Source organism: Zalophus californianus, chromosome 3 (genome assembly GCF_009762305.2).
Source record: "Zalophus californianus isolate mZalCal1 chromosome 3, mZalCal1.pri.v2, whole genome shotgun sequence".
Classification (NCBI taxonomy): Eukaryota; Metazoa; Chordata; class Mammalia; order Carnivora; family Otariidae; genus Zalophus; species Zalophus californianus.
The window spans coordinates 141484038-141510354 of record NC_045597.1 but is presented as its reverse complement, the minus strand read 5'-3'; the positions used below and the strand labels follow the sequence as shown (position 1 = coordinate 141510354).

Below are 26317 nucleotides of genomic sequence, written 5' to 3'. Positions count from 1 at the left end.
TAAATGCAGCTCTGAGTAGTTTCTATGTGCATGATAGGAAGGGAAATGCAGGGAAGTAGCAGTACTGTGTGTTTGTCACAAGGCCTGTAAAAACACCCCAGTTCTGATACTGGCTGTGTCTCCATCGGTACCCTCTCTTGGCCTCAGCTATATAGGAAATGTTTTGGACCGCGGGGCCTCAAAAGCCATACTGGTGCTAAACCTCAAGGTTCTAGCACTAGTTTCTATTTGGTGCATTCATTTTGAGGCATATTTTGAGGCTGTAGGGATTCCAAATCCAGTTGCCTTCCAGACCCAGGCAGATAATATTAGTGAGGGCTATGAAGACAGTGGCAAACTGGAGAGCCTGTGTCCTGCCTTAAGGGTACAGTAGCTTCCCACCCCCACTGTATTGTTGCCATGCACACGCATGTCAGGCCTAATGTTCCTAGAGTTTCTGATGTTTTAAAGAAAACCTGGAGGGGCGCCTGGGTGGCTTAGTTGGTTGAGCATCTAACTCTTGGTTTCAGCTTAAGTCACAATCTCAGCGTCATGGGATTGAGCCCCAAATCAGGCTTCATGCTCAACGGGGAGTGTGCTTGAGGTTCTCTCCCTCTCCCGCTGCCCCTCCCCCTACTTGCACACACATGCATGTGCTCTCTCCCTTCCCCCCCGAAATAAATAAATCTTTAAAAAAAAAAAGAAAACCTAGAAATCAAGATTTTCAGTATTCAAAGTAATTTGACAAAAAGTATAATGGCATTCAGGCCAAACAAAATGTATCTGTGGGTCACATTTACTTTTGCTTAATTGTTCACATTACAGTGGACAGCCCATGTTCTGTCTCATTTGATCTGCACAACACCCCTTAGAGAAAGTTAGGATATTATCCTCATTTAGCAGATAAAACACTCAAGACCCAGGAAGATAAACGAATTGCCAAAAACCACACAGTAAATTAGGAAGAGCACTAGGATAGATCCTGAAGAACTGACCACTAATATAAAGTTCCTTCTACAATAGTAGCAGCTACTTTGACTTGTTAATGAAAATTTGGTTTTGGAATTCAATCTAATATAGATTGAGCACTTTGATAGTAAAATTTGGAAAATCCAGCTTTTGGTTATCAATTTTCCCTAGCGTAGGGCTTGTCTGAGTGAAGTGGCATGAACACTTTTTCGTAAGAACATTAAAATTAACTTATGTTCCTAAAACAAACAAGCAAAGGGGAAAAAAGAGAGGGAGAAGGAGACAAACCAAAAAATAGACTCTTAATTATAGAAAACAACTGAAAGTTACCAGAAGGGAGGTGGGTGGCGGCGGGGGGGGGGGGGGAATGGATGAAATAGGTGTTGGGGATTAAGGAGGGCACTTGTGATAAGCACTGGGTGATGTACGCAAGTATTGAATCACTCTGTTGTACACTTGAAACTAATATTACGCTGTATATTAACTAACTGGAATTTAAATAAAAACTTAAAAAAAATAACTTGTGTTCTTAACTTCTAGCTGAGTATGAGTCACTGATGAAGTCCCAGCAAGAAATGCTTTACCAAACACAAATGACTGCCTTTGTGCAGGAACCTAAAGTTGGAGAAATAGCACCTGGATTTTTATACTCTGATTATGAAAAAGAGTATGAAAAAGAACAGGCTTTAATTAGGAAAAAAATGGCCAAAGATACTGTAATGGTCAGAACTTTTGTAGAAGAACAGGTGAGTAGAATAATAATGACCAAATAAAATATTTCATAAATTGTACTTAACACCCAGTGTCCCTCTTTTTGTTTGATATTTTCATTTTCCAGGGATGGGGTCAGGGTTAGTCTATGAGTAGTGGGTCCAGATTCACTGCTGATGAGTTTCCTTAGTCTTCATAACATGTTGGCTTTAGAAATAAGGATTCCATATATGTAAGAGAAGACAAATATTAGGACAACCAAGTGCACTACTGCCCAAATCCTGTCATCTGCAGGATGAACAACCCAAATATAACCTGTGCCCTTAGACTATCATTGACCCAAGATGCCACAGCATGAACTGATAAAGTTATGATGATAATGCAGATTAAAAAACAAAACACTGACTCGTCTAATTCTCAACAAAACAAAAAGCCTTCTAGATTTTTCCCCAGTCAAAAACTTTAATCAATCCTTATCTCTGAAGCTAATACTCTTAAAGATTATTTGTCAGTCAGGATATACATTTTTTAACAAACTCATTTTTTTTTACTATATAGGAATTCCATATTTCTTCCTTTGAAGAGAGGCTTATCAAAGAAATTGAATACAGAATAATAAAGACTACATTAGAAGAACTTCTTGAAGAAGATGGAGAAGAAAAGATGGCAGTTGACATTTCTGAATCAGAAGCTATTGAAGCAGGATTTGACTTAAGAATCAAGAACTATAGAATTCTTGAGGGGATGGGTGTTACTTTCCATTGCAAGATGTCTGGATATCCATTACCCAAGGTAAAATAAAAACATCATGTCTGCATGCTACAATAGAGATACAAATCATTACAAGAACTATTTTATCTAAATTTTTTTCAAATATGCATGGTATTACTTGCAGATTGCATGGTACAAAGATGGCAAGCGCATCAAGCATGGAGAGAGATACCAAATGGATTTTCTGCAAGACGGCAGAGCTAGTCTACGCATACCTGTTGTTCTTCCAGAAGATGAAGGCATCTATACTGCATTTGCCAGCAATATTAAAGGAAATGCAATTTGCTCAGGGAAATTGTATGTAGAGCCTGCTGCACCTCTTGGTGCTCCGACTTACATACCCACACCAGAACCAGTGAGCAGAATCAGGTAAGACTCGGAATAACTTGGGTTAAGATTTAAATTAAAACACCAGATATCCCAGTAGCAAATTGCTATTGCGTGGGGGACCAAAAAAAATGAAGGCTGAGAAAGCACAGAAACTTGCCATTAGTAATACAGATGATTGCCAAGCATTTTTATTTCTTGCCCCTGTGTAACGTGAGCAAAGCATTTTCATTAGTGTAGCATGCTATTTATTTTGCCAATGCTATAACTAATGTAATGAAAACTATAAAGATTTCCTTAACACCTAATTTTACATGTTATCCCTACTTTATACAACAACCCTGCAATGTGGGTATTATTATTATTATTACTATTTTGGGAGTGGGAGCACTTGATCTCTGTGAGCCTATGAAAATTGTCTTCGCTCACGCACCCTGTAGGTGGTGGTGCCAGCACTTGAAATCCAATCCAAGCCAGTCGGGCTGCAATGTGTAGATAGGATTTGGGGTTTTTTTTCAAATATAATTTCTATGTTTTCCCTTCTCTTGGATAAAAAATTATATTTCTTTTTTTCTATAAATGTGTTCATTGGTTTATTTAACCAACCAATATTTATTGAGATGTTTTCGCAGTTGAATCAAAAGGGTTGGTGACTAATTAAATGCAGGTGGTGAGGAAAAGACTATTAAAAATTGTTCCAAGATTTTTAAGTCTGGGTACCTGGCTATGTTGAAGAACTACTGACTGGAATTGAGGATGTATGAAAAACATAGATTTGGGGGCAATAATAATATATTCTGTTTTGGATCCTGGTGATCCTGAAGTGCCTTCTAATATGTACATGAAGTCGATTCTAAAATGATGTTAAGAAAGAGTTTGTTCATTTTGCTGTGTTTTCTCTATGCCTCATGAAAATATTCTGTTTTGCCTTTGTTTTTCAGATCTATCTCTCCACGTTCAGTGAGTAGATCTCCTATACGCATGTCTCCTGCACGGATGTCCCCTGCACGGATGTCCCCTGCACGGATGTCCCCTGCACGGATGTCCCCTGGGCGTAGGCTAGAGGAAACAGATGAGTCACAACTTGAGAGACTGTATAAGCCAGTCTTTGTGTTAAAGCCTGCTTCTTTCAAGTGTTTGGAAGGGCAAACAGCCAGGTTTGACTTAAAGGTCGTTGGTAGACCTATGCCAGAGACCTTCTGGTTTCATGATGGTAAGTATGATAAGTTTTTACTTATAAGTCATTAAACACAAAATTAAGTTTATATGTGTGTACAACACTTTAAAAAACACTTATTTTTAATATATGTTTTCCTTTTTACTTAATTTTTTACAGGCCAACAAATTGTCAATGATTATACCCATAAAGTAGTCATTAAAGAGGATGGTACCCAATCACTGATTATTGTCCCTGCAATGCCCAGTGATTCTGGGGAATGGACTGTCATAGCCCAAAACAGGGCAGGCAAATCTTCGATTTCAGTGATTTTAACTGTGGAAGGTATTTGCTCTTAAAAAAAGAAACTACCTTATCACTTGGGCTATAGACAGGTATTTCAGTCCTACTCACTCTAAATCATGACCTTTCTCTTCCAGCTGTGGAACATCAGGTAAAACCAGTGTTCGTAGAAAAACTAAGAAATGTCAATATAAAGGAAGGTTCTCGACTTGAAATGAAAGTCAGAGCTACAGGTAATCCCAACCCTGATATTGTATGGCTGAAAAACAGTGACATCATTGTACCTCATAAATATCCAAAAATCAGGTAAGTTCACTTGAAAATAATAAAACTAAGCTCATTACACAAATCCAATAACCAAGGAAGCCATAACTACTTCTGTATTGATTTTTTTTCACTTTTTATAGAATTGAAGGAACCAAGGGAGAAGCTGCCCTTAAAATTGATTCCACTGTCAGCCAGGATTCTGCCTGGTATACTGCAACTGCTATTAATAAGGCTGGCCGAGACACTACAAGATGCAAAGTGAATGTTGAAGTTGAGTTTGCAGAGCCTGAACCAGAGAGAAAATTAATCATCCCACGAGGGACGTATAGAGCAAAGGAGATTGCAGCCCCAGAACTGGAGCCCCTCCATCTGCGATACGGTCAAGAGCAATGGGAAGAGGGTGATCTCTATGATAAAGAGAAACAACAGAAACCATTTTTCAAGAAAAAACTCACTTCCTTAAGACTCAAGCGCTTTGGGCCTGCCCACTTTGAGTGTAGGCTAACACCAATTGGTGACCCAACGATGGTGGTGGAATGGCTCCATGATGGAAAGCCACTTGAAGCAGCCAACAGGCTCCGTATGATCAATGAGTTTGGGTATTGCAGCCTTGATTATGGAGTTGCATATTCCAGAGACAGCGGTATCATTACTTGCAGAGCTACTAACAAATATGGAACAGATCACACATCTGCCACGCTTATTGTTAAAGATGAAAAAAGTCTTGTGGAAGAATCTCAGTTGCCTGAGGGGAGGAAAGGCTTACAGAGAATTGAAGAATTAGAGAGGATGGTTCATGAAGGTGCACTCACAGGTGTAACAACAGATCAAAAAGAAAAGCAAAAGCCAGACATTGTCTTGTACCCAGAGCCAGTAAGAGTACTTGAAGGGGAGACTGCTAGATTCCGTTGCCGAGTGACAGGTTACCCTCAACCCAAAGTCAACTGGTACCTCAATGGACAGCTGATCCGCAAAAGCAAAAGGTTCAGAGTTCGCTATGATGGCATTCATTATTTGGACATTGTGGACTGCAAATCATATGATACAGGGGAAGTCAAGGTCACTGCAGAAAATCCTGAAGGTGTGATAGAGCATAAAGTGAAACTTGAGATCCAACAGAGGGAAGATTTTAGGTCTGTTCTCAGGCGAGCCCCTGAACCAAAGCCCGAGTTTCACATACATGAACCTGGAAAACTTCAGTTTGAAGTGCAAAAAGTAGATAGACCTGTTGATACCACTGATGCCAAGGAAGTTGTGAAGTTGAAAAGGGCTGAAAGAATTACCCATGAAAAAGTATCTGAAGAGTCCGAAGAGCTGCGCAGTAAATTCAAGCGTAGAACAGAGGAGGGATATTACGAAGCCATTACTGCTGTGGAGCTCAAGTCTCGTAAGAAGGATGAATCCTATGAAGAGCTCCTAAGGAAGACAAAAGATGAGCTACTCCACTGGACCAAAGAATTAACTGAAGAGGAGAAGAAAGCCCTTGCTGAAGAAGGCAAGATCACTATTCCAACGTTTAAACCTGATAAAATTGAACTGAGTCCTAGTATGGAGGCTCCTAAAATCTTTGAAAGAATCCAAAGCCAAACAGTGGGCCAAGGATCTGATGCACACTTCCGGGTCAGAGTAGTGGGAAAACCAGATCCTGAATGTGAATGGTACAAAAATGGTGTAAAGATCGAACGCTCTGACCGAATCTACTGGTATTGGCCTGAAGACAATGTTTGTGAACTGGTCATGAGAGATGTGACTGCTGAGGACTCTGCCAGCATCATGGTGAAAGCCATCAACATAGCTGGGGAAACCTCAAGCCATGCATTCTTACTTGTCCAAGGTAATTTGAATGACTTTGGTTTGATGGATCTGTCTCTGTTTATCCGTGAATATCTGTTAGTGTATTTCTTTTTATTTTCTTTTCCCATTATTCAAATTGTGAATTTAATTTAATATAATGTCTTTTTCTCCCCCCCCCCTTCCTTGTAGCCAAGCAATCGATCATTTTCACACAGGAATTACAAGATGTTGTTGCTAAGGAAAAAGACACCATGGCAACCTTTGAATGTGAAACTTCAGAGCCATTTGTCAAAGTGAAGTGGTATAAAGATGGTGTGGAGGTTCATTCGGGAGATAAATATAGGATGCACTCTGACAGAAAGGTTCACTTCCTCTCCATCCTGACAATTGACACATCTGATGCTGAAGACTACAGCTGTGTACTCGTGGAAGATGAAAATGTAAAAACAACAGCGAAACTTATTGTCGAAGGTAGTAAATAATAATTTCACTATTTAAGTTCTAAAGTCACCTTTAGTATGTGATAAAATTAGCTTTGCAGTTTTCCTTTCATAAAAGGAATTATTTAGGAATTGGATATAAGCTCCAGAGCAAGGTTCCTGAATTTATACCAGTAATGAAGAATATTGACAATTTGGGTTTTTAAAAGTCAAGGTTATTTTGATATCTTGTTTTTAAAATTTTATATTGAAATAAAATTCTGTGCTTTAAAAAATAATTTAGGGGCACCTGGGTGGCTCAGTCGGTTAAGCATCTGCCTTCGGCTCAGGTCATGATCCCAGGGTCCTAGGATCAAGCCTGTGTCGGGCTCCCTGCTCAATGGGGAGCCTGCTTCTCCCTCTCCCTTTGCCCCTCACCCCCCACTCATGCCCTCTCTCTCTTTCTCTCAAATAAATGAGTAAAATCTTTAAAATAAATAAATAATTTAAATATCAAAATAACCTCTTTTTATTAAAAATGTATTTCTCAGTCCATTGGCAGGTAGATATTAAGAATATTCCTGATAGCATGGGGGACTTAAGAGACTTACAAGGAACTTTTTCTACCCTAGGTCTAGATATGTAACTCTCCAGAGAAATTAACTTCTCTTTATCTTATGCCTCAGGTGCAATTGTTGAATTTGTGAAAGAACTTCAGGACATAGAAGTTCCAGAATCATTTTCAGGAGAGTTAGAGTGCATTATATCCCCAGAAAATATAGAAGGCAAATGGTATCATAATGGTGTGGAGCTAAAATCCAATGGAAAATACACAATTACATCTCGCCGTGGACGTCAGAACCTCACAGTTAAGGATGTGACCAAAGAGGACCAGGGAGAATACAGCTTTGTTGTTGATGGGAAAAAGACTACCTGTAAACTAAAGATGAAACGTAAGTCTGCCTATTCCTTTTGGCCTGCATTGAATATCATCATGGCTTAGTGATAAAGAAAAGATCATAGCGTTCTTTTTTCTCCCCATATTTCACAGCCCGCCCCATTGCTATCCTACAAGGACTTAGTGATCAAAAAGTCTGTGAAGGTGACATTGTCCAGCTTGAAGTGAAGGTCTCCTTGGAGAATGTGGAAGGTGTCTGGATGAAAGATGGCCAAGAAGTGCAGCCCAGTGACAGAGTTCACATTGTGATAGACAAACAGTCCCATATGCTGCTCATTGAAGACATGACTAAGGAGGATGCTGGAAATTACTCCTTCACCATTCCATCCCTTGGACTGTCAACCAGTGGGCGTGTCTCTGTCTACAGTGAGTGCAACTTACATGTTTTTATGTGTACATTGTTAAGTGAGGTAAGGAACTTTAATAAGCAGGCATTTAAAACAAAATTCACATTCATAAATCTTTAATTGCGTGTGTGTGGTTTTGCAGGTGTTGATGTGATAACTCCTCTGAAGGATGTTAATGTGCTTGAGGGTACCAGGGCTGTGCTTGAATGTAAGGTCTCAGTCCCTGATGTGACTTCTGTTAAATGGTACTTAAATGATGAACAAATCAAGCCTGATGATCGCGTACAAGCCATTGTCAAAGGCACGAAGCAACGACTAGTGATTAACCGGACCCACGCTTCAGATGAAGGACCTTACAAGTTGATGGTTGGCAGGGTTGAAACCAGCTGTGATCTCTCTGTGGAAAGTAAGGATTCTTCCGTTTCACTTATTAGTGTCTTAAGCCTTCTATTTTTCCAGTGTAATATTAACCAAGTGATTATTTTTTTCCCCAGAAATTAAAATTATCAGAGGTCTTCGTGACCTTACCTGTACAGAAACCCAAAATGTGGTCTTAGAAGTTGAGCTGTCCCACTCAGGAATTGATGTTTTGTGGAATTTTAAGGACAAGGAAATCAAACCAAGTTCTAAATATAAAATTGAAGCTCATGGAAAAATATATAAGTTGACAGTTCTAAATATGATGAAAGATGATGAAGGAGAATACGCATTTTTTGCCGGAGAAAATATGACATCTGGAAAACTTACTGTGGCAGGTTGGTACATTTATCATTTAATATAAGTTCTTATGTGGGGCAGTTGTTTTAATTTAAGAAATTGTGGCCCATTTCGTTCCAAATTCTCATTAGTTTTCACTTATGTGCCTCTGCTTATGCTGTTCTTGAAGCCAGTAGTTTCCTCAACACTGTTCCCACCATGTTCTCCTAGGCAGACTTACCGCAAATGCCATCTTCTTGTGAAGCCTTCCTTAATCTTCCCATCTGTGTAAGATCTTACTCCTCCAACGTCAGGATTATTTATGTGTGTCTCTTCCATGGCCCTTATCACATACTTGTGTTACTGCCCATTTCTTCTTCTCACACCATAGTATAAGCTCCCCAAATCTGGAATTGCTTCTTTCTCATCTGTGTTCTCCAACATATTGCACATGATAGATGATCAATAAACATTTGTTGAACTGAACTTAATTTAAAATTTCCTACTCTAAAGGTGTATTTCTTTTTTTAATCACTCTTCTTTCTTTAACTTTTGTTTCCTTTGTTCCCTTCATATTTGTTTTATGAACCCAGTGAATATTTTAAAATGTAAGTCAGTGTATCTGTGTATCTCTTTCTTAAGGCATGAAGTAGACCATTCTCATTCAGCAGAAATCCCTTGCTTCAAAATGAAAAACCAAAAGCATAAATCAACTATCAAGAAAAAACTAGAAGTCATCATTAATTTGTTTGGTTCATTACAATTTAATTATTGAGGAGTTGAGATATGACATTGGGATTAAATTGTAAAGTCCATGTGGGAATTGTGTGTCCCACCACTTTATGTGAAAGTTTCATGGCTTATACTTTATTACATTATAATATTTCCTCAGATATTCGACCGTGGAAAACACTTCTGAAACAAAATTTTAGACCCTGCACTTTGACATGTCTAATATAAATTGCATGTTTTTCAATGTGTGCAAACACGGAAAAGCTATGAGTCCTTATGTGATTCCACTCAGCATTTTTTAAGGACCAACCATAGGCAAGACACTGCTAGAAACACAGGACACAAAAACAAAGAAGGCATAATGTTTTTGTCTTGAGGAATTCACCATTTAGAGAGGGACAGATACATTAGCAACTAACTTGCTGAAGGAGTAATTTTTTCTGCCAGTGGATAAAGGCCATGGAAGCAATAGGGGGAAGCTTCATAAAAGAGATGACATATGTCAAAACAGTGATTTTTGGGGTGCCTGGGTGGCTCAGTCAGTTGAGCAGCTGACTCTTGATTTTTAGCTCAGGTCATGATCTCAAGGTCCTGGGATCAAGCCCTGCATCAGGCCCCGGGCTCAGGGAGGAGTCTGCTTAAGGATTTCTTTCCCTCTCCCGCTGCCTCTACCCTGGCTCATGTGCACTCACGCTCTCACTCTCTCTCTCTCTCAAATAAATATTTTTTAAGAAAAATAGTGATTTTTAGTATATAAGAAGCTCTGATCTTTAGAAATATTGATGACTGAACATTTTGCTTAGCACATCTTTTCCCAATCAAATATTAAACATATTTGCAGCAAACAATCCTTAGCAAATTTAAGTAGAATACTTTTGAAGGAGAAATTGAGTTAGAGGCCATCCAGGTGGTATTGTTCTCAAAATTCTATATTAACAGTTGCTTTCCCTTTGCAAAGCCTTCCTGATTCCAGAATTTTTCCTGGTTATCAGTCATTCATACTAGAATAGGGATTTCTGCAATATATTCTCAATATGGGTAAAGATAATTGTATTAGGCATTTCATGATATTCAAAATCACATTTTAAAATTTGGTATTTTGTATTTAATTGTTCAAAGATTTCTTTTTTGGATAAATATTTTTTAAAGGACTCACACTTATACTTCTCTTGTTCCAAAGGGGGGGCCATTTCGAAGCCACTCACTGATCAGACTGTGGCTGAATCGCAGGAAGCTCTGTTTGAATGTGAAGTTGCCAACCCAGATTCCGAAGGCGAATGGCTGAAGGATGGCAAACACCTACCACTGAGTAGCAATATCAGGAGTGAATCTGATGGCCACAAAAGGAGACTTATCATCACTACCACCAAGTTAGATGACATTGGAGAATACACCTACAAGGTGGCCACCTCCAAAACATCTGCCAAACTCAAAGTTGAAGGTTAGTGATATAATAACAGATTTATCCATTTCACATCATATTACATTCTTGATAGTTATCAGTTTAAAAGTCAATGGTATAACCATCCTGGATGCCATAAATCTTGATTTCACAAAATCATTATATACTCTCTAAACTTTCTGAGCCATATACCACAAGGGCAAAAAAGCCATTGTGCTGTGTACATTTCAAATTGGATCTTAGGTTTTCCTAAATAATCTCCAGGTGTCTTTTAAAATAGGGGTGCTGCATAACTGCAACATTTTTGATAACCATTCTTTTGCAAGATGACCAGGTAATGATCTTATTCCAGGACTTCTTTTACTTAATGATACCATCTTTATTTCCTAAACCAATCATAAATTTGTCTTCAGCTGTCAAAATTAAGAAGACTCTGAAGAACCTCACAGTCACAGAGACGCAGGATGCTGTTTTCACTGTTGAGCTTACTCACCCTAATGTAAAAGGCGTCCAGTGGATCAAAAATGGGGTTGTGCTGCGATCCAGTGACAAGTACGACATCTCAGTCAAAGGAACAGTTTACACTCTGAGGATTAAAAACTGTGCTGTTGTGGATGAATCTGTATATGGTTTCAAGCTTGGAAAGCTAGGAGCCAGTGCCAGACTGCATGTTGAGAGTAAGTTGATTTAGAAACATTTTACAAGTAGCCGATGTGTGGTTACCACTAAGTTAACTGTATCATTGAATTGCTTCAACTTTCCTTGTTAGCTGTCAAGATCATTAAAAAGCCGAAAGATGTGACCGCCTTGGAAAATGCCACTGTTGCCTTTGAAGTTAGTGTTTCCCATGACACCGTTCCAGTAAAATGGTTCCACAAGAATGTGGAGATTAAGCCAAGTGACAAGCACAGACTGGTCTCAGAAAGAAAGGTCCACAAACTGATGCTGCAGCATATTTCCCCCTCGGATGCTGGGGAATATACAGCTGTGGTGGGGCAACTGGAATGCAAAGCTAAACTTTTTGTGGAGAGTAAGTATTAGACAGCCCCCTATGGCATTTCCCTAGATGATCCCTATGTGCTCGTTGGTTGGTTGGTTGGTTGATTGGTTTCATCCATTTTTTTTTCATAAAATATATTAACTGAAGTGCTTTTTTGATTTTCCCAAGCATTACATATTACAAAAACTATGAAAAACATTGAGATACCTGAGACCAAAACTGCCTCCTTTGAGTGTGAGGTGTCCCACTTCAATGTCCCTTCCATGTGGCTGAAGAATGGCGTGGAGATTGAGATGAGTGAAAAGTTCAAGATAGTCGTGCAGGGGAAACTCCACCAGCTGATCATCATGAACACCAGCACAGAGGACTCAGCAGAATACACATTTGTCTGTGGCAATGACCAAGTCAGCGCCACCCTGAAAGTGACCCGTAAGTAAACAAATTATATAAAATACTTGATAAACTCATTGTTATTCCATATCCTACACTTTTCCTTCCTGACCAGTTAATCCACTCCAAAAATCCTTTTTTTGAAACATCTGTGTGTTCACCCTGAGTTAGGCACTAGCATCTCCACCTGGATAAAATTTTCTGATTAGAGTAGCCTTGAAAGGCTACCTATAAAGATGCTCTAGTAGCTATCGCTAGCTCTTTCTGTTCCTCGGGCACTTGTTATTGTCCTATAGAGGGGTACCTGGAAGATATCATAGCTCATATCCCTGAACTATAATCACCTTAACAGATATACCAAACACATTCCTAGTTTTCACTCTGTGCTTGTTATGATTCACATCATACTGATACAAAGTCTCCTTGGGTGTATTTCCTTCCCCCTTTGCAGCAATCATGATTACATCCATGCTGAAGGACATCAATGCTGAAGAAAAAGACACCATTACCTTTGAGGTAACGGTGAACTATGAAGGCATCTCTTACAAATGGTTAAAGAATGGTGTGGAAATCAAGTCAACTGACAGGTGCCAGATGAGAACCAAAAAGCTCACACACTCACTGAACATCAGGAACGTTCACTTCGGGGATGCAGCTGAGTACACCTTTGTGGCTGGAAAAGCTACATCAACAGCCACCCTTTATGTGGAAGGTATGGTGTCATAAATGTCTTATCCATAAAACTAAATGTCAAACATACCGTATAAAATATTAATCAGTGCATTAATTAATGAAGCATGTGCCATGTGAGTTATGTCTTAAAGCCATTAGAAAGGTTCATTTTTGTACATGCTATTTTCCAGCTCGCCATATAGAATTTCGGAAGCACATTAAGGACATTAAGGTTCTTGAGAAGAAGCGAGCCATGTTTGAATGTGAAGTTTCTGAACCTGACATCACTGTTCAGTGGATGAAAGATGGCCAAGAGCTGCCGACTGTGGATAGGTCAGTTGTGTTGCTTGGCTACATTCCAGTAATTCCCAGTTTGCTTTGAGTCACCATTCATTAAACTCCAATTTCCATGTCATCCATAGAATAAAGATACAGAAAGAGAAATACGTCCACCGTCTCCTGATCCCCTCCACCCGGATGTCTGATGCAGGGCAATATGCAGTGGTGGCAGGCGGCAACATATCCACTGCTAACCTCTACGTAGAGGGCAGAGATGTCCGCATCCGAAGTCTCAAAAGGGAGGTTCAGGTATTGTCTACATGCTGAATTTGGGGAGACATCATAAGAGCTCATAATCCATAATTTGAGATCCTAATTTTTTAAACTTTAACATCTTCTAACCACAGTCTTCTAAAGAATGAAAACAGCTGATCCCCGTTGGCTTAGACTCTTAATCTGACATCAATTTAGTCACAGTTTTCCCTCACTTAGGGAAATAGAGTGTCCTTAGCAGCTGTCTAGATACTTTAATTACAGCAGCTGTAGAAACTTCGCTGTCTCATAAATGGCTACCTGCCAAGCAGCACAAACCAGGAAAGAGCTAAAATTTACATGGTGGTGCTTACACAGCAACTAGAACTCAAGAAAGGTAGAACAAGGTGGCATTTTGTCAGATGGCTTCTATTATGGAGAGGCAGGGATGTAGGGACTTGGCAGGGAACACTTCTTCTGAGGTCCAGGAGGTAGACCAGTTTGAGCAAAGCTGGATTCCTAGCAAGGGCACTAAGCCAGACACCTTTGCTCTCTACCACATGTGCAGAGCTTGTTCTCATGAGTGCCTGTCTTCCCAAATGGCAGAATGGAGAGAACATGTTAGGAGAAATATCATTTGAATTCAGATTTATCATATTGCTCATCTGAGGAGAACCAGGCATGATAGGCCTTAGGCCATAGTGAAAAAGCCTTCAGTGAGGACACAGACGACCTGAATATGTCTTCTGTCTTTTACTGTCCAATTCTGAACCTTGATTTCCTCACTTAAAAATGAGGCTAATACTTTCTACCTATCCCAGGAGGTTCTTGTTCATGCCACATGAAATCAAATGAAATGGTAGAAGAGCTTTGTCAAAAATGAAAAGCCCACAAATATAAGGTGTTTTTATTTCTGTTGTGATTAGTCAAAAAGCAAACATTTAAGGATTCAAGTCATGGTCTCTTTGGGGTGGCATTTCTCCTCAGTACAGGTGTAAGCAGGATTCTCTACAGAAGTTAGGGCACCATTTGTCTAACGATATGCAGGACAAATTAGAAGGCGCTTCACCCAGTCAACTTTTTATGTCATAATGTATAGGTTTGGCATGCTCTTGAAATGAGCAGTTTTAGAAACAGGATAAAACCGAAAGGAAAGCAGGATTTTGATTCTCTTTTTATGTTGCTCCATCAAAAGGTTATTGAGAAACAACGTGCTGTCGTTGAGTTTGAAGTCAACGAGGACGATGTTGATGCCCACTGGTATAAAGATGGTATTGAAATCAATTTCCAAATTCAAGAACGACACCAGTATGTGGTGGAGAGAAGAATCCACCGGATGTTTATCTCTGAGACCAGGCATAGCGATGCTGGTGAATACACCTTTGTGGCAGGAAGGAACAGGAGTTCTGTTACTCTCTATGTCAATGGTAGGTAGAGGTATCAACATATTTTGTGGACCCATCTGGAATAATCCTCCCCTTTAAGTTCCTAAAGTGCTAAAAGTTTCTGGGCAATTTCTAAAGAAGCCATGCTACTTGTACGTTTGCAGCTACATTTATTTTCCAATTATACCTGTGGTAAAGGGACAGCAGCTATTAAAAAGACTGTAAAGATGTCATTTCCAGAAAGTGCCTAATGGCTAGATCCTCATTTAGTTGGTCAACACTATTGAATATCCACTGTATGTCAATAATAATAGACCCTCAGTGGATTTCTAGATAGAGCATTCAGCTGGTTGAGTTTTCTGCCCTTGGTGTCAACTGCTTAAGTGCTAGTAGTGCTACCAAGCCTCAGGGGCATTTCCAGCCTCTAGTGTGGAGTGCCTGGGAAAATCCAGAAGTCCTCTTTGAGACCCCAGAGGGCCTAGAGAGCTACGGGCGATGTGGAGCTCAGTTTTCTCTGCCCCAAGCCCTGGGACCAGACACTCTTATTCCACATGCTACCGAGTCCTCAGAGGAGTGCCATGAAACCACCCACTTTCCTCATTAGAAAGCTTAGAGCTGAATTTGAGGCTGACCTAGAAATGAGACTAACCTAAATACACAGAGAAGAAGGACTGTCCCTCCCTATTTTAATCTTGAGTCTACTCTGAACAAATACCCCAGAAGCAGATGAAAGAACACTAGGAATAACCTTGGTTAATAAAAATGAGCCATTTTGGCAACATTCCCTTAGTCCCTAGAAGACCAAATCATCATGGTATCCAGTTCTTATTATTTCTAGATTAGTGTTGGAGATACTGAGGCACAGACAAGCAAAGGTCAGAAAACCAGCCTCACAGAAGTCCTTTCCCCCTATTTCTGTGTTCCCTGAACTACCCAGTTCCCCTCAGTCATCACAACACTGAGAAGATGCTTTCATTAGCACAGTAGGAAAGTGAGGTTTTACGTAAGTCTACCTAATTGCCTTTAAGTAGATCCAGAATAACATTTATTCCTTTTTTTCATACTTAGTGATTGTACTTCATTGGCACTTATATATAAAGAAATGACTATGACACATATACAAATACTTGCAAAACAAACCTAAAGGTGATGAACCACCTGGCCACAGGGTTTGCCCAAATGATATAAAATAGGCAGTGCACGGCAGCTATTCTGGCATTCTTTGGGGTACCGGCCATTGCTATACACCCACAGACCCCAACAAGGAAAGGGGTGATCACATCATGTTGACAAGCTCAACACTCTCAGCAACAACCCCCGACCGAGCCTCAAATATCAGAAGTGTCTTTCTAAAGTTATTCTCTCTATCTGAGGACAAAATTCCAAATGTTCTCCTATTCTGAGGCAAGTTCAGCTATCACAATTCCAAAGTTTGGCTTCTGGATGCATTACCACTGGCTACAAATTGACGTAGGCTTCCACATGTTCTCCGGTGTTTTCACACTTTTTCACAAGCTCTTGGTTCTCATTCACTCCCAGCCCCAGAACCGCCGCAGATCCTGCAGGAGTTGCAACCCGTTACTGTGCAGTCTGGCAAGCCTGCTCGCTTCTGCGCTGTGATATCTGGCAGACCACAGCCCAGAATTGCCTGGTACAAGGAGGAGCAGCTGCTCTCCACTGGCTTCAAGTGCAAATTTCTTCACGATGGGCAAGAGTACACGCTTTTGCTCATCGAAGCCTTCCCAGAGGATGCAGCTGTTTACACCTGTGAAGCCAAGAACGACTATGGAGTTGCCACAACCTCGGCTTCGCTCTCAGTGGAAGGTAGAAACACCTTGTTACGTCTCAGCTTAAAACAAAACCTAAGAAACCCACTGTTGTGTTCTCTGACTGCATTGATAAATATAATGTGGAGCTCATAAAAGTAGATTGCTACGCCGCTTTTAGAAAGATAATTAAAATAAATCAGCACACTCCATTCTGTGCAGTGTGTAAGTGACTTAATCATGACCAATCTTGTGGTCCCTTCCTTTAGTTCCAGAAGTTGTGTCTCCAGATCAGGAAATGCCCATTTATCCTCCTGCCATCATCACCCCACTTCAGGACACTGTCACTTCTGAGGGACAGCCAGCCCATTTTCAGTGCAGAGTGTCTGGAACAGGTAGGTTTGTGAGCAAAGGTATCATTGTTAATATTTACAAAGAATGATCTGAGGCAAGGTTTCTCACCTTTTCCTCCATCATAAATATCTCTTGTGCATAATTCGACTTTTAATGGGAATCTTGCAGAAGACTTACTTGAATTACTGAATAGAGGAATAGACCATGTTTTCCACTACTGAGTGTATATCTAAGATGGTTAAGGTGGTAAATTTCATATTATGTGGGTTTTTTTTTTTTTTACCACAATAAAAAAAAAGAACTTGATCAGTGTTCTCTGATGTTCAGAAGATGTCATGTTCCCTTAGATAACTTTTGTTATCTCTTGAAAAAAAAATACAACAAAAACTACAATTATTATTATGTTAATTATAATTGTATCTACATATATTTCAAAAGAAGAGTCTATATGTAAGACATTATTCAGTCTATAGACAGTGCTTGTGTGGAAAGGTATATTTCTTTGGAAGGCAGTAGCCTGTAGCATCAAAAGTAGGGTCATTATAATCAGAGGTTGGATTTGAATCTTGGCTCCACTGTGTGACCTTGAGCAAATATAAGATTTCTCTGGTTCTCTGTGCTTCATGAGTAAAGTTAAGGATAGTGTTGTGTTTAATCTTAGAATGTATGTTTCACGAGGGCAGGGACTCTGTCTTAGTACCTAGAACCTCATGCCTAAAAAGGCAGTAGCTACTGGAAAGTACCAACCTTGGCAGCAAGGGTGTATCCTTGTCCTAAATAGCTTTGTAGATAGTGTATACTCAATAAGTGATTGCTAATTGGACAAAAGAATGATTGTCAAATGACTAATACCAGTCAGGATCTTGTTAGATCACACACACCAGCACCTAGCACAGTGTTCATCATGCAGTAACCCCCAGTCAGTTAGCTCTTATACTCTTTAATAAGGGCACGCTTCCCAGATATTCCCACCCCCCCAACATCAGGAGTCCAGTCTTAGTAGAATGAGACAAAATGTTTGCAGCCATTTCAAGCCAATTATGATTGTAAATTTACCTCAGATAGGGTAAATCAACTTTATCCCAAATGAAAGTCACTCTCATTTGCATGGCCTTTTTGTACAACCACCAAAGGGAAATTCTTAGAGCTTGGTCTTCTCACAGCATTCCTAGCAAGTGTGGGTTTTTTTTTTTATTATTATTACGCTTCTTCCATTAGTTTATGACTTAGTCTCTGCATTGCCATGAGCCATTTTCCTAAACAAGTTAGTATTTCAATTGGCTTTCTATGACTTGATTTCCTCCTCTTAGATAGAGGTGTTGATCTAGAAACCAGATGAACCTATTTGATTTTTATGAGCATAATTAAAAGATATTATGTATGTAAAGTACCTATAGGCATGGGTGGCAAGTGACTAGTGCTCAATATACTAATTTTAGTATAGCCATAGAGGGAAATTATATAAACATAAAAGTCTGGTATTGGGTGACCAACATAGACAAACACCATAGACTTTGTGACTTCAAAGCATAGAGTTTGTTTGGGGCACCTGGGTGGCTCAGTCATTAGGCGTCTGCCTTTGGCTCGGGTCATGGTCCCAGGGTCCTGGGGTTGAGCCCCACATCAGGCTCCCTGCTCGGCCAGAAGCCTGCTTCTCCCTCTCCCACTCCCCTTGCTTGTGTTCCCTCCCTCTGTGTCTCTCTGTCAAATAAATAAATAAAATCTTAAAAAAAAAAAGCACAGAGTTGGAGAAATGCTAAATATCAAGAAATAGGGACTGATTTGATAATATTCTGCTAACACAGTAAAGAAAAATGCATTTTAATATCAAATTCACAGAAATCACACTAAATAATTTATCCTTTCATTGAATTTTTAGAGGAAATTTTCCAAATCAATATACATATAAATGATTGTCTTAAAACAGTAGTCTTTATATAGTGCTTTTTAGTTTATAAATATAGTAAAATGCCCTTTTAAAAGCTTACCAAAGCTTTCATGCCCCTGCAACTGAAGGTATTTCTACAACTTCCTCTGACCAGGTACTACCCTAGCAGACTAAATTCAGCCCTGCCGTCTACAAACTGGAAAAAAATTATGAGTCTTCAGAAACCCCAGTCACATGTTTTTGGAACTCAACATTCGCTTAAGTGTGGAACTTGGTTGGCCTTGAGCATTGTAGTGGGGCTTTTATGAGAAAGTGTTGCCTGTGGAAGGTCTCTGGTGCCACCTACTGGTGGAAAAGCAATTTGGAAAAGTAGAATTTTAAAAACTTGTACTAAAATTAGATTTTGCTAATGTTTATTCTACGGATAATCAGTGTCATTTGGAGGCTTACTGAGGAACAGCTAGCTAAATGAAATGATAAATAATTAGTCTAGCAATGATGAATGCCCATTGTTCATTTAAGTATCTCTTCAGTTGTATTCTACCCATGTCAGTGTTCCTGCTATTGAAACATTATGACATTAGCTGCTAGAGCTGGGAGGACCTTGGTGGAGCTCAGGGTGTGGGCAAGGAGATGCTCGCACATGCACAACTAGATCACAAGGTTGTAAGTGCTGTAACCGCCCATGTACTCAGTGCTGTTTGTTTGCAAGACAGAGAGAGAGGAGCATGGACTGGGCATCAAAGAATCAATTCCTGAATCATTGAACACAGTGGCCTTCTAGGAAGAGAATGATATTTACAAGTCATAAAAGCCTGCAAGAGTACTTCATGTGCTGGAAATGACAAGTGGCTTGAGTATGGTTGGAAAGTGATGTAATAAGTGGAGGAGAAGGCCAGAAAAGAAGGCAAAGGCCAGATCCTAAAGGGTTTGGTATTCTGTGCTTAGGATTTTAGATTTTATCTTGTTTGCACTGAGGAGCCACTGAAGGATTTTTAAGCCTCTGGGTAACATGATCAGGTTTGCTTTTCAGAAACAATACTGTGATAGTGAAAAGAGGAATGGACAGATTTAGGAGGTGAGACCTGGTAAGGATCAAGGGAGAGGCCATCCTGATAGGCTTGGAAAGTGCTGACAAGGCCCTCAGCTGGGGGAGTCAGGAGGAAGAAGGGTGTAGATTGTGGGAGAATTCAAGATGGTGGAATGAAAGGAATTTAGGGACCAAATATAATGGAGTGGTGGAATGGGGAGCAGGAAGAGTGGGGTGGCCTCACAGAAGCCAAAAGAGGTCAGTGACCAACACAGATAGTGGCAGCAGTGTCAGAAGCACCAAGTGCATTACTGAGAGAGGTCTCACCTTTTAGCTCATTTATTGTTGGCAGTGCATGCCTGTCCTAGGGCTACATTCCATTCACCAAAGGAAGAAAGAATATGCTGAGAACCTCATAAAGGGTGGATAAACTCTTTGTCATTCCATTTCCATTGAGGTATACCAGACAAACTAAATGGTTGTAGAATGATTGTTAAATTCCATGTGATGGTGTTATCTATTATATTACATGGCCCGGTCTTGGGGCAAATTATTAAAGGCACTGCTGATCCCTTGGAGGGGGTGGGGGTAAAACAGTCTTGCTTTAATGACTGACTTGTGCCAGTAGTTTACAAAGCCCTTCCCATGTGTAAGTCATTTAATTCACACAATTCTTTTTTTTTTTTTTGCAATGAGGAGCTCATGAATTATTATGCATCTCATTTTACAAATGAGAAGACTGGATCAGAGAGATTAAATGATGGGTCTAAGGTCACACAGCTGGGAAATTGTGGTATCAGGGTTCCATTTTCTATTTTACCTTGCTGCCTAAGGAAGTGATTTGTGCCTTTAAAAGGAGAACCTGTAGTTGATAAGCAACTATCATCATGGGCAGGAGGGGAACCTTCCCAAACCAATATTTGTGCTAAAATGCAAAAAATGCTAGCAGAATGGGCTACTAGAGAATCCCCTTATGGGTGGTATTGAGATAAGGAAGTGATATAGTGATCACACTCCGAAAACAAGAAGTCTTTTAAAACTTGGGACTAAATTTAAATCCACTCTTGACTTACAGGGTGATTGTTTCAATGGAGGTATAATATTTTTTTTCAAGTTCACTCCACCTTAAACTCTAACAACATAATGTTATTTTATCTTTGCTTTGGGGGTTATTTTCTACCATTAAAAGATGATTCAACTCTTTATGTGAAAAGAGCTAGTTTTATTATTATTTATTACTGCCACTTTGATAAAAGCCAAATATATCTAAGATGCCCAAATTCCATGACTCTTTCAGTTTTAAAAATTATTTTTTGCTATGCTAAGACCTTTCAATGCTTGTTCATTGGTAACGAAACTATAGAAATTTTTTCTTCAGCCTATAGGGTGTCTGTTTTAGACTTCTAGGAATGTTGATCTTCTCAGCTCTCTTTCTGATTGATTTTTCTGCCCCCCCGAAGTACAGATTTCCCTTACTTCCTGTCCCAGTAGGCAACCACAATCCTAGATCAAACCCATCACGATGACTGTTCGTTAGGATGATCTTTTTCTCAAGGTCACTGACTATATCAAAACCTTGTCCCTGTTTCCACAACATGACCTGCAAGTGGTTAAAAAGAATATAACTAAAATTGTAAAATTTCAAACACTACAACCAGCCTCTAAGCTGGATTTTTCTAGAATCATGTTTCTTTTTGAAGATGAAAAGAAATCTTGTAAGAGCAGTTGTGGCATGCCCAGAAATAGAAATATAATATTATGAAGATAAATATGAAATGTAGTCACCAATATAATCAATATTGTGTTTGCAGGTAAAAATATCCACCACTTTTTTGTGATTTAAATATCTTTTTTTTTCCTTTTGTGATGCAGATCTAAAAGTGTCTTGGTACAGTAAAGACAAGAAAATCAAGCCATCTAGGTTCTTTAGAATGACTCAGTTTGAAGACACTTACCAACTGGAAATTGCTGAAGCTTATCCAGAAGATGAAGGAACTTACACTTTTGTTGCTAATAATGCTGTAGGTCAAGTATCAAGCACAGCCAACTTGAGACTGGCAGGTACAGTAAACAACCTTAAGAACCACATTTAAATATGGCTCTAATCTCACAATGTCAGTAACAATCACTAAAGATTCCATGTAAACCATCGTTGGCCCTACCATTCTCTTTTAATGCAACTAATTGTTTCCATGTTATATGCTACATTCTCACTTTCCATTTATCCCATGTCATGAATCACAAACCATCATTTCTCATTTTGCCCTGCTTTGTCTTTATAATGTTTTGTTATGTATTGCTCTCCTCACCAGCTTTCATGCTTTCTGATCAGCATGTATCAGAATGGAGAGAAACATGCTAAAGAAATAGGTAGATTTGTTTTCTCATTTAGCTAGGATGAAAATTTTTTTTAACATGCTGTAAGGTAAGCATTATTATCCCCCCACTGTCTTGACACAATTCTGAATTTACAGAAGCTACAGAGGATGATTTCAGGTCTGTATACCAGCTAGGTGTATTCACCGTCATTCAAAGAATGCCTGAAGGTTGAGAGGCCCAGTCCTAAGATGGTTTAGCATTTCTGATACTTGGGGCTTTTAAACTGCCATCAGAAACACTTCCTTATTAGTGGAGGGCACTTTGTTTCAAAACAAGATCACAATATTTTTATACAGTCAGACTATTTTTGCTGAGCTAATTTAGTCTATGTATTGTTAACTATGTACAAATACATACGGATTGAGGACAACTTTGGTTTTTCCCTTAATTTTAAACACTTACTATAATAATCAGATATTTTCTTAATAATCAATTTAAAATGACTTACAACATAGAAAACGTGATTTTACAACCAGAGGGGAAAAAAATAAAAACAAAAAACAGGAATACCTAAACCAAACTGTGTACTTCTCTACTGCCTTCACGAACAATACAGTGAACTTTCTTAGACCATTCATGCCTTGACTTGTTTGCCTGGAAAGTGGAAGTGAACATGTGTGACTTGGAACCAACCTACATTGACGAGATATTAGGATTGGACTGGATTCTAGTCCACCATTGAAATTTGCAACATATCTGTAGACAACTCCAAATGAGTTCTGGTTTCAATGCAGGGTAAGACATTAAAGGTTGGCATGCTTCTTTTCAGGATTTAGCAAATTTGAAGAAGTTACATCAGACTCCCAGTGGCATGTTTCTTCATCAGTTTCATTTAAGAAGGAGTCCCTTGGCCAAAAGCCCATCTTCATCCAGCCTCTGTCAAGCCTCAGGGTGCACAGCGGGGAGACAGTCAGATTTCATGCAAGGGTTTCTGGCATTCCCAAGCCAGAAATCCAGTGGTTTCATAACCAGCAGCCAATTCTACCAACAAAAGATGTAGTTTTCCATTTTGAGGAGTCCACAGGCATGGCTTTAATGTTTATAGTTGATGCTTATTCAGAGCATGCTGGGCAGTACTCTTGCAGAGCCTCCAATAGTGCTGGGGAAGCCTCTTGCGCAGCTGCACTCACAGTGACTCCAAAAGGTAAAGCTCATCTTGCTTTAAACACTTGGATTTGCTTCATACCTCCTACTCCCACTGTTACTAATGAGAGTCTCCGCTGTTTGTCTCATTGCATAGTGTGGTCGGTCTGTAACTTACTAATAAAGTAACACCCAGCAGGTCCTCTTAAATTCTCAATTTTGGGTTAACCTATACGGTTTAAATCTCTCTGAAGTATATAATCTGTGCATTACATTAGTAAGTATTTTTTTAGGCATCAATTTTGCTTGATGTTTTTACTTCTCTAAACAGCGTTTCATCATTGGATTACCAATGATCCATTTGCCGTATATTGTTTATACAGTATATGGAAGAAGGGGGACAAATGGTACTCCCGGGGAGCGGGGGTAAGAGAGAGACAGAGAAAGAGAGACTGTGTCACTCTGGTTAGCTGCAGTGACAACAGAAGGAAGGACCCAGATACTCTATGGCATCCACATGAGCCTTCATCATCCATTCATCACTGGATCACTGGGAATAAACGTTCTTTGTGTGATGTGACATCCTAGAGCACACTGCATCTGGCATGCTGCTTCCAAGTGACAATGATGTCTTTCATCTTCATCTTCCATGCCATTGTCTGTTACTAACCCAGCCAAATGACAAAGCTTAGATCTTAATATTCTTTTCTTTTTCTTGTCACTTGATTATACAGTGCGAGCCCTAGCTAGGCAGAGTTCTGGGAAAGATGTAAGAAAGTCCACCAAGTCCCAGGCAGTGACAGATTCCTCTTTCACAAAGCAGGAGAGCAAAATATCCCAAAACGAAATTAAGTCATTTCAAGGATCATCCTATGAATACGAATCACAGGTTTTTGAAAGTATATCTCAAGGTTCCGCCCACACAGCTGCATCGGTTCAAAATGTAGAGTTGCGCCATACCGCGTCCCTTTCACAAATTGCAGAGAACACTGAGTTCTCTGCGAACTGGGCCGAAGAGGCGGTGGGCGAGGCCCCACGGATTCTCCTGCCGCTTCAGGACCTCTCTGTGAAGTGTGGCGACACGGCTCAATTCCTCTGTGTTTTACAAGATGAATCTTCTGTTGATGTAACCTGGACTCATGAAGGCGTAAAGATAGAGGACTCCGAAAGAGTGAAGTGGTCACAAAATGGAAATACTCAGTTTCTTATCATATGTCACGTTCAGCCGGTAGACCAGGGATTGTACAGCTGCGTTGTACACAGTGACTATGGAGAGGAGACCACGTCGGCAGTCCTAAACATAGAAGGTGCTTCTTTGGTTTTTAGCTCTGACTTGCTTCATTTCATCCTCATCGCTCTATGCAGCTTTTCTGCCACGCAGATCGAATCCGTGAATATGTTAATTAGCATATCCCTAACTTAGCACTCTGTTGATAAAGGACTTCTGAAAGGCAGCCTGGTCATTGGCCAAACCTGTGACGAACATTTAACTTTCCAGTCTAGCTAGATTCAAGGAGGTTTAACTCTCAAATCTCATTTCAGAAGGTTATGATTTATTTCATATGTGCTGCTTTTTCTAGTACTTACCAATGAGCCACCTATGAAGTATACTGAAGAAGGTCAAAATGTTAGAGTTCATCAAGTATTAATTATTTATTATTGTGTCTAATACTGTACCAAGTTTAAATTTAATTATTTTAATAGGAGGCTCAAAATTTCTCATTTCTGCCCTTTGCTTGCAGATCTGGAAGTTCTAGATGCTTATTAAGGAAATTATGAAAATAGCAAAATTGGACACTGAAAATAATAGGGTTCTGTCTGGACCAAAATTTGGAGTCTGTAGATATTTCTCAATAGATGATATTGCTTTACAGTCTCAGATCCCCCTGGAATCATAGAATTCTCTCATGGCAAGATTATTATTTTTGTTGTTATCATGCTCAATTTGCCCACGTGTCTGGAAGGTCCTGAATAAATTTGTCTTGGAAGTGATAAGTTCTTCCTTTTATCCATGGACTTCCTCTTAGATACTAACGAAAAGAGGAAAGTTATTCTTCAGGTGCTAGAATCCCATGCTATATGTCGATAAGTAAAGGATCTTCACTGAGTCCCATGGAAGAAGTTCCAGCATCTCCAAGGGGTCCATGGAGAACTGTGACCTCAAGGTCTTTCCTGATCTGTCCATACCATTTTTAAGATGTTAGAGATGAGCAGGTTATAGTACGGAGCCATGTGACTGCCATCTTGGCTCTGAATTTTGAAATAGGTTCATACATCATTTAATATATCTGTAATCCTCACTCACCCACAGGAGTCTTTTTTTTTCTTAATCTGACATTTTGTTCTGTAGCTATTTCTGATAATACTTTCATAGTCCTCAAAGGGAATATCTCAAGAACTGAGGTCTAGTTATGCAAATGAAATGGAAAATTCTACCATCCAGAGAGCTGACCCTCAATTTCACCATAGCTGCTGGCTAGTGCAATAATCACACAGAGTGACTATTTATCTGGAGGTGATGCGGGTGACAACTGGCATGGGTTCTCCAGCTATATAATTGGGAGTTGGCTGTGTTGTGGAGGTAGGAGAAATGTAGGTCTTTCAACTTGCTTCCTAAGGAACCTAGGGCCACATTACATGCTTGATCATCATGTTGCCAGAGTGGATTTGAGCTGGACATTTTTGCCACAGGGTTTCCAGTTCACTTGGTTCTAATTGAATACAGTATTAAAGTGTTCTTGGAGCATGAGCATTTTTCTTTTGGAAGGTCCAGACTGCCTCTCATACTTAAGAATGAAGTTGAAAGATAAGCCACTTTTAAGTGTTTGAAGAATGAAGGATCAGGCACAGTTGTCTAATCATGAAACATAAAAGACCAGTCTTCATATGTTCCTCTTTTACTTTGGCCTTATAACTTTATTTAGGCTGCACAGTTATCCATGAAGATCAAGTAGGAATATAAAACCCCGTAAGTCTGTTTGAGTAGAGTTCTTCTGTGAATAGTAAGC

General features: G+C 39.6%; 1 protein-coding gene across 1 annotated transcript in view; it reads left to right on the top strand.

Annotated features, from left to right (window-relative positions):
• The window catches only part of TTN (titin), a 271518-nt gene that overhangs the window by 25948 nt on the left and 219253 nt on the right, over nt 1-26317 (top strand). The window contains 23 exon segments of the mRNA XM_027590660.2: nt 1489-1694; nt 2218-2451; nt 2555-2799; nt 3699-3970; nt 4094-4258; nt 4354-4522; nt 4624-6317; nt 6467-6748; nt 7383-7649; nt 7748-8020; nt 8144-8407; nt 8496-8756; nt 10610-10870; nt 11245-11508; nt 11601-11861; nt 12000-12260; nt 12673-12933; nt 13085-13226; nt 13316-13481; nt 14620-14851; nt 16349-16633; nt 16845-16970; nt 21720-21908. Coding sequence (XP_027446461.2) covers nt 1489-1694; nt 2218-2451; nt 2555-2799; nt 3699-3970; nt 4094-4258; nt 4354-4522; nt 4624-6317; nt 6467-6748; nt 7383-7649; nt 7748-8020; nt 8144-8407; nt 8496-8756; nt 10610-10870; nt 11245-11508; nt 11601-11861; nt 12000-12260; nt 12673-12933; nt 13085-13226; nt 13316-13481; nt 14620-14851; nt 16349-16633; nt 16845-16970; nt 21720-21908 — 6780 coding nt within the window.